The 12,932-nt window shown below is 35.4% G+C and overlaps 1 protein-coding gene across 1 annotated transcript in view; it reads left to right on the forward strand.

Moving 5' to 3' along the window:
* LOC118003867 (serotransferrin-like) overlaps positions 1-12,932 on the forward strand; it is a 54,042-nt gene that overhangs the window by 37,188 nt on the left and 3,922 nt on the right. Inside the window, 3 exon segments of the mRNA XM_034994943.1 lie at positions 854-936; positions 5,528-5,664; positions 6,927-6,981. Coding sequence (XP_034850834.1) covers positions 854-936; positions 5,528-5,664; positions 6,927-6,981 — 275 coding nt within the window.

Genomic DNA, 12,932 nt, shown 5'->3' on the forward strand with positions numbered 1-12,932 from the left:
CTCCCTCCTGCTGAACAGTGGTTAAGGCTGGCTATGGATAAGGTAGAACATCTGAGAAATGTTCATGGACCTGAAAAGTGTACCAGGATTATACCCGAGAATCTTACTGAGCATAGCCACATCCACATTGAACCTGAGCTCAAGAAGGAAGCCTGGAGTGAATAGCTCTTAAGGGAGTGTTTAATGAGTCAGCTCAGTATGGGCACAATACCTCCCTGTTTCAGTGATTGACATAAAAAATTGGCAGTTGGAACAAATAAACGGTGGGTCTAGTCGGCAGATATTTAAAAATTAAATTACAGTGGACACGTAAAGGAATGTTTTGTTGTTACAGAGATTGGGGATCCCTGTAATGGTAACATGCTATATGATAAAGTGTAGGTCTCCTGTTACATTATTTAGTTTGTGAATATTTACTACTATTTTCACATGTTTTTGTTTTTATTCATACTAATGTATTTCCCCAGCCTCAGGTGGACTGCACTTTCCTGACTCCCCCAAACAGGGTCAGTTTCTCACGTACCCTTGGAACATTTATCAAAGTTGTAACTTTACATTTATTTGTAATTTTACATTGTGTTGATCTTTCTGATTATATTATAAACCCTGTTGGAACAGGGATTATGTCTGTTTGTGCTCACTGTTAAATCCCTGGAGCCTCTACTCATGATTTATAAATAGAAGAGGTTTTGTGAACATTTGTTTGGTTCCTTAATTAATTATGGTGAACATTTTTTTGATTCATTAATAAAATGGACACCGTTATGGTACCTGAAATCTCGTATGAGAAGTTTATGTTGTGAATGTGAATCAAGACCAAAACGTCATTTAATGTTATTGCTGCTATCCTTAGGCCACTAGCCTGACCTTGATTGATCTCCCTGGCCATGAGAGCTTGAGACTTCAGTTCTTAGAGCGTTTTAAGGCTTCAGCCAGGTAAGTAGGATTTGGAGTGAACTTGCCTGAATTTGTATATCAAAGCCACACATACTTGCTCTGGTGGTATCCCCCTCCTCTAGATGGGGGAGAGAGCATGAACCTTGGGGACAGCCATTTCTGCACGCCCACCTTTACTAGGATTTTATGAGGATTATATGAGATAATGTTTGAAAGTGTTTCTCAAGAGTGTTTAGAAAGTGTTCACCTTCACCATGTTAGTAAATTTTTCATTTACTTTGAGGATAAATTTTAATAACGTGTAGAACTATTAAAATCCAAAAAAGGAATTTGAAAGCTAGGTGAAATCCTAGAAGCTATTTAAATCCAACATTATATATTTATGTTCTTAAATTACCTAAATTTAGTGCCTCAAAAGTACAGAACACTATTTTCATGTGTCTTTTACTATTGTCCTAGTGTTACTCTTCTTAAAATTCTTGTGCTTCAGTTGAAGATGCTTGATTCTTGTTTTGTCTCTAACACTGATAAGAACTTAAGAGGAAAATCAATATGCCACATTTCATGATTTTTTAATACCATATTTCATTGATTTTAAGGCATTTTAATATCTCTGAAATCAGAATGCTAGTTATGGTTGTTTGTGTTGTAATTGGCAGCATTTTCCTTTTCTTAGTTGTACTTGAAATAATGTGTCTTTTAATTGATGGAACCTTAGGTTTGATGGAATGAGGCAGTTGTTTCTTTCCTTATTTTTGAAGGTATCTTGACTTATATTTTGTTGTTGCTTCCTTGCCCACAAGATGGTGGTGATGAGCAATCTATCTGTTGTGTGAATTTTTTAAAAAATAGACTGTTTTTTAGGGCAGTTTTAGGTTCACAGCAAAATTGAGCAACAGGTCCAAAGATTTCCTATATTACTCCCCACTCCACACACATGCATAGCCTTCCCTATTTTAAGCATCCTTCACCAGAGTGGTTCATTTGTTACAACTGATGAACCTCTTTTTTTTTTTTTTTTTAAAGATTTTATTTATTTATTTGAGAGAGAGAGAATGAGAGAGAGAGAACACATGAGAGGGGATAGGGTCAGAGGACGAAGCAGACCCCCCGCCGAGCAGGGAACCTGATGCGGGACTCGATCCCGGGACTCCAGGATCATGACCTGAGCCGAAGGCAGTCGCTTAACCAACTGAGCCACCCAGGCGCCCACAACTGATGAACCTCTTAACACTGACACATCATAATCATTCTGAGTCTGTGTTTTATATTAGTATTCACTCTTGGTGTTGTACACTCTACGGATTTGAACAAATGTATAATGACATGTATTCACCATTTATAGTTTCATAGAGTATTTTCACTGCCCTAAAAATCCTCTGTGTTCTGCTAATTCATCCTTCTGTCCCCTAACCCCTGACAGCTACTCATCTTTTTAAGTCCCCATATTTTACCTTTTTCAGAATGTCATATAGTTGGAATCATACAGTAGATAGCCTTTCAGATTGGCTTCTTTTACTTACTAATATATATTCAAGTTACTTCCATGTTTTTTTCATTGTTCAATAGCTCATTTCTTTTTAGTGCTGGATAATATGTCATTGTCTGGATGTACCACAGTTTATCCGTTCACCTACTTAAGCACTTCTTGGTTGCTTCCAAGTTTTGGCAATTCTGAATAAAGCTGCTGTAAACATCTGTGTGCAGGGTTTTGTGTGGACATAAGTTTTTGGGTGAATATCAAGAACTGCAATTGAGGAATCATATGGTAAGAGTATGTTTAGTTTTGTGAGAAATTGCCAAACTGTCTTCCAAAGTGGCTGTACCATTTTGCATTTCCACCAGCAATGTATGAGGGTTCCTGTTGCTCTGCGTCCTCACCGGCATTTAGTGTTGTCAGTGTTCTTGATTTCAGCCATTCTAGTACATACATAGTGATATCGAACTTCTTTAAGTTGCATTTCCCTGATGACATTGATAGGATGTGGATCATCTCTTCATATACTTATTTGCTGTCTATAGATCTTGTTTGGCGAGGTGTCTGTAAAGATCTTTGACCCGTTTTTTAATTGGGTTGTTTTTTATTGTTGAGTTTTAAGAGTTCTTTGTATATTTTGGATAACAGTTCTTTATCAGATTTATCTTTTGCAAATATTTCCTCCCAGTCTTTGGTTCATCTTTTCATTCTTTCGATGGTGACTTTTGTAGAGCAGAAATTTTTATCTTTAATAAAGTTCAGTTTATAGATTTTTTTCCCATGGGTTATGCCTTTAGCGTTGTAGCTAAAAATCATTGCCAGACCCCAAATATCTAGATACTGTCCTGTGTTCTCTCTCAGGTTTATGATTTTGTGGTTTACATTTAGGTAAGTGATCCATTTTGAGTTAATTCTTGTGAAAAGGATATGGTCTGTATCTATTCATTGTATATATTCATTTTTTTTTTTTTTTGCATGTGGGGATGTTTGTTCTAGCATCATTTGAAAAGATTATCTTTGTTCTGTTGTACAGATCTTACTTAACAATGAGGTTACATTCTGATAAACCTATAGTAAATTGAAAATATCTCAAGTTGAAAATGCCTTTAATACACCTACCAGATGTTGTAGCTTAGCCTAGCCTACCTTACATGTGTCCAAAACACTTACGTTAGCCTACGGTTGAGCAAAATCATCTAACACAAAGTCTATTTTATAGTAAAGTGTTGGATAGCTCAGTGTAATTTGTTGAATACTATACTAAAAGTAAAAGCCAGAATGGTTCTGTGTATTAGGTGCTTACCCTCCTGACCCAGTGCCTGACTGGGAGCAGTGGCTCACTGCCGCTGCCCAGTATCACACGAGATTGTACTGCATACGGCTAACCCAGGAAAAGATTAAAATTTAAAATCTGAAGTATGGTTTCTATTGAATGTGTATTGCTTTCGCACCACTGTAAAGTTAAAAAGTGGTAAGTTGAATTGTAAGTTGGGGACCATCTGTACTGCCTTTCCTCCTTTGTCAAAGATCACTTATCACTTGACCAAATACATAGCGGTCTCTTTCTGGACTTTATTCTGTTCTACTGATCTCTTTTTTCATCAGGACCACGCTATCTTGATTACTAAAGCTTCATAGTAAGTTGGGCAGTGTCAGTCCTCCAGCTTTGCTCTTCAGTATTGTGTTGGCTCTTCTGAGTTCTTGGTCTCTCCATATAAACTACAGAATCAGTTTGTCGACATCTGCAGAATAAGTTGCTGAGGTTTTGATTAGAATCTATAGATCAAGTTGGGAAGAACTGACATTTTGAAACTGTTTAGTCTTCCTATCCGATTGTGGGATATCTCTGTTTATCTAGTTCTACTTTGATTCTGTTGATCAGTTTTGTAGTTTTCCTCATATAGATCTTGTACATATTTTATTAGATTTATACCAAAGTTTCAGTTTTGGGGGGATGATAATATAAATGGTATTGTATTTTTAATATTTTGGTGTTGTGGTTGCTGTTTTTTACTGCTGTAGGATATGAAAGCCTCTCTCCAGAATGGGTTCATATTTCCTTCTGTTGGGGACCCTCGGAGTTCATTGAGTCTGGCCCCGTTTTTATATAAATCTTTCTGCATCTTACACCACAAAAGAATGTAAATTCATTACCCGCCCCCCCCATCTGTGTGGCACAGGAGGCCTGGTATTTCAGTTCCTCTTGGATTACTTTCCCACACCCTGCTCCACTAGATAGCTTTTAAGTTGTAAGTTTCGTACAGGGGGTTCAGTTCCAGCTCCCCGACTGCATGTTGGCCATTGCTCATTTCCAGCCACATCTGAGTATTCAAACCCTTGTCCCTAGAGTCTGTTATCTGCTCTTATTCCTGGACTGTTTTGCTTTAGCTTTGATACCTCTTTATTTGTGGCACATGAGGATTCTCACTGTTGCTTCCTTAGGTTGGGCCCTACCAGGTTACTCTGCTTCTAGTTTGGTTACCCTCTTAGATTTATCTATCTTCCATTAAGCCTGATTTCTACCCTGTGTACCAGCCTACCTTGAATTCCCTAGGCCATGCTGTTCTACTCCTTTGTGCTCTGCACATACTACTTTCCAGACAGTCTGTGTCCCAATTTTTTGTCTGGCTAAAATTCAGCCCAGTTGTTGACATCCTCCTTTAAAGTCATCTTGACCTGTTCTCATGTAAATGGTCTTCCTGTTTGTTCCTGTTATAACAGGTGCATAGGTCTGTTTTAGCATTTTATCACAGTTTTGTATATGATGATTTCCTGGTCTTTGAGGGCAGGCATGATTTCCTTTTGTCTTTTTGGATCAGTCATTGATATACGGTAACAATTAGTAGTCCTTTGTTTTTTTGTTGTTGTTGTTTCTGCATTTTTGTAAAACTTGATAAAAAATAGTATTTCAAACTGTACAGTCACCAGAAGTACACAGTTACCAAAAATGCACACACTTCACTTGGCATCTCCTCAGTAGTCCTTTGTTAAGTGAGTATTGGTATGGTGTGATTACATGTGTGCACACTTGCATGTGAGTCTGCTGTGTGTTATTCATTAGGATTGAATTGGATGAAATTAAGAATATAACTTTTCAATATAATGCTGCACTACTGCATGCTTACATGCTGGTTTTTCTATCTCCCCCTACAGGGCTGTTGTGTTTGTTGTGGACAGTGCAGCCTTCCAGCGAGAGGTGAAGGATGTGGCAGAGTTTCTGTATCAAGTCCTCATTGACAGTATGAGTCTGAAGAACACACCATCATTCTTAATCGCCTGCAATAAGCAAGGTGCCATCGTGTTTTCCAGCAATAATAACTGAGATTTTTCTGGGATTGCACTAAGAGCTAATACAGTTATCTACAGTTGTTATTATTGAGGATGAGAGATAATTGTTAAGGAACTGTGAAGGATTTTAAATCTTAAAATTGTTTATATATCTGCATTTTCATTAGTTTTACCAGGCTGTTCTAAGGAGTAACTATCACCAGTTTTTCTTTGATACAGTGTTTTGCATTTCACAAAATTATAAATCATTTTACTTTATTTACCAAGTTAAGTTTGTCAGATTGACAGTATGTCCTATCACACACAATTGTGGAGGGCCAGGGAAGAGTCTCTCCTTTCAAACAAATTTACCTTCCAGCCCGTTTTATCAAGGGGGGTTTGCATAAGTTGTGTTTACTTTAACCTCATGACCGTTAAACATTTTCTATCACACCCGATAAAACTAGGCTTCAGTTTCATTACCTCTAACATAAGATAAACTAGTTGATTTTACAGTCTACTTTCAGATTAAAATTCTGATTCTACAAAGAGCCCAGTGCATTGCTCAGAAGTGATCAGGTAGTAATAACCCTAACAATACCTAATCCGGAATTGGTGTTAGGATCAATACCTGGCCTCTCTCTTTCTTCTCTTTGGTATAGGAAGAGAAGGTAATATTTATTTGGCTTTTGCTGGGTGCCAAACCAGTGTTCCTCTCTTACCACGGTGCACTTGAGTGACTTACCATCTTAGTATCAGCTGGGAATGTGCTTAGTTTACTTTTATATGACAAGTAGGATATTTCTGTCAGAGTGAAGGCTCTTGTTACAATCAAAAAGCTGGTAGGTTTTCTTTCTGTTACACTGGCTGGACTTACATATATGTTGATTTAAGAGGTTTGTAAGATGTAGAAAACTTTCATGAAAGAGCTAATCAATTTTAGGGATGTGAGCTTAATACATTTATAAGCATTATTGTAGGAAAACCGATACATGAAAATTATAAAGCTTACTTTGGTAGTTAAGCTACTAATGGTAAAAAGTTCTTTAGAAAAAAAGGGAAAAGAAACTTATTGGTTTAAATTGGAATTTTCCATATGTGCAAGAAGTCTTTTGTGTGTGTGTGTGTGTGTGAGTAAAGTGTTAGAAGTTTATTAAGTGAAGATACAGAAAAAGCTCTCAAGAGTGAGAGGGGTCCTGACAGGGCTGCCCTCCATATGTGCAAGAAGTCTTGGGAAAAGATCCTTTCTGGTTTAAACTATAACAGTGTCTTCATTTCTTTACAGACATTACAATGGCAAAATCCGCAAAGTTAATTCAACAGCAGCTTGAGAAAGAACTGTGAGTATGAATAAATCATATTGATTAATGTATATCTTAAAACTTAGGAAATATGAATATACTGCTTAAGGTCTTTGGTTGTGTATGATTACCAAAGCCCAAATAGTGTGAAATATATTTGTTAAATAATTGACAAAGGAATTAGTGGAATTCTAAAAAGCATCAGTGGGATGTTTATGGATATTTTAAAAATTTGTGGAAAGAAGATTTCAGGTTTATTGAGACCATAAGCTCAATTCATTTTCCCACTATTTCTAGTTCATTTGTAGTAGATATGAAAGGTTTTAGAAACTAAAACATTTGAAAGCCATGGAAATTTTTGTTGACAGAATAAGAAAGGAACTCTTTAGAAAAATTTAAAAACCTATTATACTATTTTATAGCTTATTTTTATTATTTTCCAGCTACATTGCAATATTATTTAGCTTGATTTTAGTGTTTAAAAATTTGTAAAGTGAGCTATAGCCTTTTGAGTTTTAAGAAATCTAGCATGTCTGTCCTCTGCCGGTTTGTAAGAGCTAGCTAAAGCTTGCTTACCCAGGAGCTACCATCAACATTATAATGAAGCAAGTTAGGTTTTCTTGTTGCTGTTGTGTAGACTTTTTAAAAAATTATAATTATTATTAAAGAAAAGAATCTGATGAGGAAAAATTGTATAAATACAACTTTGAGGGGCACCTGGGTGGCTCAGTTAAGTGTCTGCCTTTGGCTCAGGTCATGATCCTGGAGTCCCAGGATTGAGCCCCATGTCCAGCTCCCTGATCAGCGGGGAGTCGGCTTCTCCCTCTGCCCTGCCCTCTGCTCGTGCTCTCTCTCAAATAAATAAATAAAATCTTAAAAAAAATAATTCATCTTTGAGCACATTTTTTTCACCATTAGGATTTACTTACTGTTTTATACATTTAACAAGTACCTATAATTCATCTAGTATATGGCAAGCCCTGCATTCAGGATGTGGCTATAGGGGGAAATGTGATGTGGTTCCTATACTCAGGAGCTTAGGGTTTCATGAGAAGATACTTAAGAATACTCCTGCTCAGGGTGTGCAAACAAGAAATAGTTTTACATTTTTAAAGGGCAGGTAAAAAAATAAGGAAAGTAAAAAATATGTGACAGAAACTAAATGTCACCCATAAGCCCAAAACATTTAATGTATGACTCTTTACAGAAAAATTCTACCAGGCCTGGTCTGTCATTTTCTGTGGTTTCTTTTTTTTTTTTTCTTCTTCTAATTGAGAATGACATATTTAATTCCATATGCTTTAAACTTTTTAATATATGAATAGAAGAGTAAAGTTAGCTGTTCAATCAGATTTATCAAAGACCTCATGCTTTCAAGTTGAATATCAAAAGAGATTTTTTAAACCCCTTTATGGAGGGGTAATTGATATGTAAAAAGCTGTGCATATTTAATGTGTACAACCCCATGCATTTGGGGATAAGTATCCAACTTTGAAAGCATCACCAACATCAAGGCCATAAAAATATCCATTACTTTCCAGAGTTTCCTCCTGCTCCCTTTATTATTTGTGTGTGTTTGTGTGAGAATGAGAGAGAGAAAGAGAAAAAAAGAGAACGTTTCATGAGAATACTTAAGATTCTAAGTATACAAGGCAGTATTGTTAGCTATAGACACTATGCTGTATAGTAGATCTCTAGTACATACTTATTTGCATAACTGAAACTTTTTTTAAAAAAAGATTTTATTTATTTGAGAGAGAGAGAGATATGTGAGTATAAGTTGAGGGGAGAGAGAGAGGGAGAGGGAGAAGCAGGCTCCTCTCCCTCCATGAGCAGGGAACCTGACATGGGCTGGGATCATGACCTTAGCCGAAGGCAGACGCTTAACGAACGAACTGAGCCACCCAGACGCCCCTGCATAACTGAAACTTTATAACCTTTGACCTAATGGTCAAAGGCTCCCCATTTCTCCCTCCCCCCACCCCAGTAACCACCATTCTACTCTGCTTCTATGTGTTTGTTTTAGATTCCACATATAAGTGTGATCATATATTATTTGTCTTACTGTGTCTGTTATATCACTTAGCATAATGTCCTCTAGGTTCATCCATGTTGTTGTAAATAGTACGATTTCCTTCTTTTTCAGGGCTGAATCATATCCCACTGTATGTATGTTCCACATTTTCTTTATCCATTCATCCTTTGGTGGACATTTAGGTTGCTTCCATATATTGGCTATTGTAATAATGCTACAGTGAACATGGGAGTGCAAGTACCTCTTCAAGATCCTGATTTTAATTCCTTTGGATAAATACCCAGAAGTGGAATTGCTGGATCATATAGTAGTAGTTTTATTTGTAATTTTTTGAGGAATCTTCATGCTGTTTTCCATAGCGGATGTACCAATTTACATTCCCACCAACAGTGTACCAGGATTGCCTTTTGTCTGCATCTCCACAACCTAACTTGTTTTGTTTTAATATTAGTCATTATCTCAGGTGTGAGGTGATATCTCATGGTGGTTTTGATTTGCATTTCCCTGATGATTAGTTATGTTGAGTACCTTTTCATGTACTTACTGGCTATTTGTGTGTCCTCTTTGGAGAAATGTCTGTCCTTTGTCCATTTTTCAATTGGATTGTTTCTTTGTTATTGACTTGTAGGAGTTCCTTATATATTTTGGATATTAACCCTTATCCGATATATGGTTTGCAGGTATTTTCTCCAGTTCCAGGTTACCTTATTGTTTTACTGATTGTTTCCTTTGCTCTGCATAAGTTACTTAATTTAGCAATCACATTTATGTTTCCTTTTGTTGTCTGTGCTTTTGGTGTCATATCCAAAAACTCATTGCCACAACCCAGGTCACTGAGCTTTTCCCCTGGTGTTTTCTTCTTTGATTTTTATGGCTTCAGGTCTTACGTGTAAGTCTTTAATACATTTTGAGTTGATTTTTGTGTATGGTAGAAGATAAATGTCTAATTTTATTTTGCATGTAGATATCCAGTTTTCCTGGCACCATTTATTGAAGAGACAATCCCATTGTATATTGTCATTCTTATAAAAGGTTAATTGACTGTATGCGTGGGTTTATTTCTTGCCCCTCTACTTTATTCTATTGGTCTATGTGTCTTCTTATGTCAGTTTCATACTGTTTTGGTTACTGTAGCTTTGTTATATAATTTGAAATCTGGAAGTGTGATGCCTCTGGCTTTTTTGTTTTTACTCAAGATTACTTTGGCTATTATGGGTCTTTTTGTGGTTCCATATGAATTCTATCATTGTTTCTTCTATTTTTGCAAAAAATTCTATTGGAATATTGATAGGTATTGCATTGAATCTGTAGAGGGCTTTGCATCATACTGACATTTTAAACAGTATTTAATTATTGCAATACAGAACAAGGGATATCTTTTCCTTTATTCATGTCTTCAATTTCTTTACGAATGTCTTATAGTTTTCAGTGTATAGATCTTTTGCCTACTTCATTACATTTATGCTTAAGTATTTTATTTTTGATGCTACTGTGAATGGGATTGGTAATTCTTAATTTCTCTGATAGTTCATTAGTAGTGTATAGAAACATAACTGATTTTTGTATGTTGATTTTGTATCCTGCAACTTTACTAAATTTGTTTAGTAGTTGTGGTTTTTTTGGTGGCATCTTTAGTGATTTATATACATAAGATTAAGTCATCTGTGAACAGAGATAATCTTACTTCTTTTGGGATTTTCATGCTTTTTGTTTCTTTCTTTGCCTAATTGCTCTGTCTAGGACTTCCAGTGCTATGCTGAATAGACGTGGTGAGAGTGGGCATCCTTGTTTTGATCTTAGAGGAAAAGCTTTCAGCTTTTCACTGTTGAATATGGTATTTTCTGTGGGCTTGTCATATATGGCCCTTATTATTTTGAGCTAAATTCCTTCTGTGCCTATCTTGTTGAGTTTTAATCGTGAAAGGATGTTGATTTTTGTCGTGATTTTTCTTTATTGAGATGATCATTACGATTTTTATCCTTCATCTTGTTAATGTGGTGTATCACTTCTATTGGTTTGTGTATGTTGAACTATCTTTGCATCTTGAGTAAATCCCGTTTGATCATAGTGTACAATCCAATTAATATGTACTTTTGGATTTGGTTTGCCAGTATTTTATTGAGGATTTTTATATCTGTGTTCATTAGGTATATTGGCCTATACATTTCTTGTAGTATCCTTGTCTGGCTTGGATATCAGAGTAATGCTAGCCTTGTAAAATGAGTTTGGGAGTGCTACCTCCACTTTAATTAGGAAGAGTTTGAGAAGAATTGGGGTTGATTCTTCTTTAAATGTTTGGTAGAATTCACCAGTGAGCCATCTGGTCCTGGGCTTTTCTTTGCTGGTGGTTTTTGATTATTGATTCAGTCTCCTTCCTCATTATTGGTCTGTTCAGATTTTCTATTTTTTCAAGATTCAGTTTTAGTATGTTGTGTGTTTCTAGGAATTTATCCATTTCTTCTAGGTTGTCTAATTTGTTAATAATAGTCTCTTATCCTTTGTATTTCTGTGATATGTTACCCCTTTCATTTCTGATTTTATTAATTTTAGTCTTCTCTCTTTCTCCTTGCTAAAGGTTTGTCCATTTTGTTTATCTTTCAAAAAAACAACTCTTCGTTTCATTGATATTTTCTAGTCTGTATTCCATTTGTTTCTGCTCTGATGTTTATTTTTTCCTTCCTTATGCTAGCTTTCGGGTTAGTTTGTTCTTTTTCTAGTTCCTGGAGGTGTCAAGTTAGGTTGTTTATCTGAGATCTTTCTTTTTTCTTAGAATAGATATGTATTGCTATACATTTCCCTCTCAGAACTGCATTTTGTTGCATCCTGTAAGTTTTGGTGTGTTGGGTTTCCATTTTCATTTGTTTCAATAATTTTTTTATTTGCTTTTGGATTCTTCCTTGACCTATTGTTCAGAAATGTGTTATTTACTCCCCACATATTTGTGAATTTTCCAGTATTCCTTCTGTTACTGATTTCTAGGTTCATACCATTGTGGTCAGAAAAGATACATGATGTCATTTCAGTCTTCTTAAATTTGTTGACTTGTTTTGTGGCCTAACATGTTATCTATCCTGGAGACTTCTATGTACACTTAAAAAGAATGCATTCTGCAATTGTTGGATGGAGTGTTCTGTATTTGTCTGTTAGGAATATTTTATGTATAGTCTTGTTCAAATATGTTGTTTTCTTATTGATTTTTTTGTCTAGATGATCTGTTCATTGTTGGAAGTGTGGTATTGAAATCCCCTGCTATTATTGTATTGATATCTATTTCTCTCTTTAGTTCTATTAATATTTGCTGTATGTATTTAGATTCACTAATGTTAGGTGCATATATGGTTATAATTATTATATCCTCTTGATGAATTGACCCCTTTATTATTATATAATGACTTTCTTTGTCTCTTGTGACAATTTTTGACTTAAAGTCTGTTTTGATGAAATAGGTATAGCCAGCCTTGCCCTTTTGGTTATCATTTGCATGGAATATCTTTTTCTATCCCTTTACTTAGAACTTAAATATAAAGTGTGTCTCCTGGAGACAGCATATAGTTCAATCTTGTTTTTTTAATATATTCATCCACTCTGTTTTGATTAGAGAATTTAAACCATTTACATTTAAAGTAATTACTGATAGGTAAGGACTTATTCTGTTTTGTTGATTGTCCTCTGTTTTATAATTCCTTTTTCCCTTTCTTCTCTTTCTTTAATGATTTGTTTGTGGTGTTATGCTCTGATTTTTTTCTTTTTATTTTGTGTATCTACTATAGGTTTTTTCTTTGTGATTACAATGAGAATTTTGTAAAACATAGTATTGGTAATCTTATTTTAAGCTGATAACAGCTTCCACTGCATACAAAAATTGTACACATTAACTTTGTCCCCTTCATTTATACTATTGATTCCACAATTCACATTTTTATCTACAATTCACATTTTTATATTGTATATCCAT

The sequence above is a fragment of the Mirounga leonina genome, unplaced genomic scaffold, assembly GCF_011800145.1.
Source record: "Mirounga leonina isolate KUSES-001 unplaced genomic scaffold, KU_Mleo_1.0 Mir_115, whole genome shotgun sequence".
NCBI lineage: Eukaryota > Metazoa > Chordata > Mammalia > Carnivora > Phocidae > Mirounga > Mirounga leonina.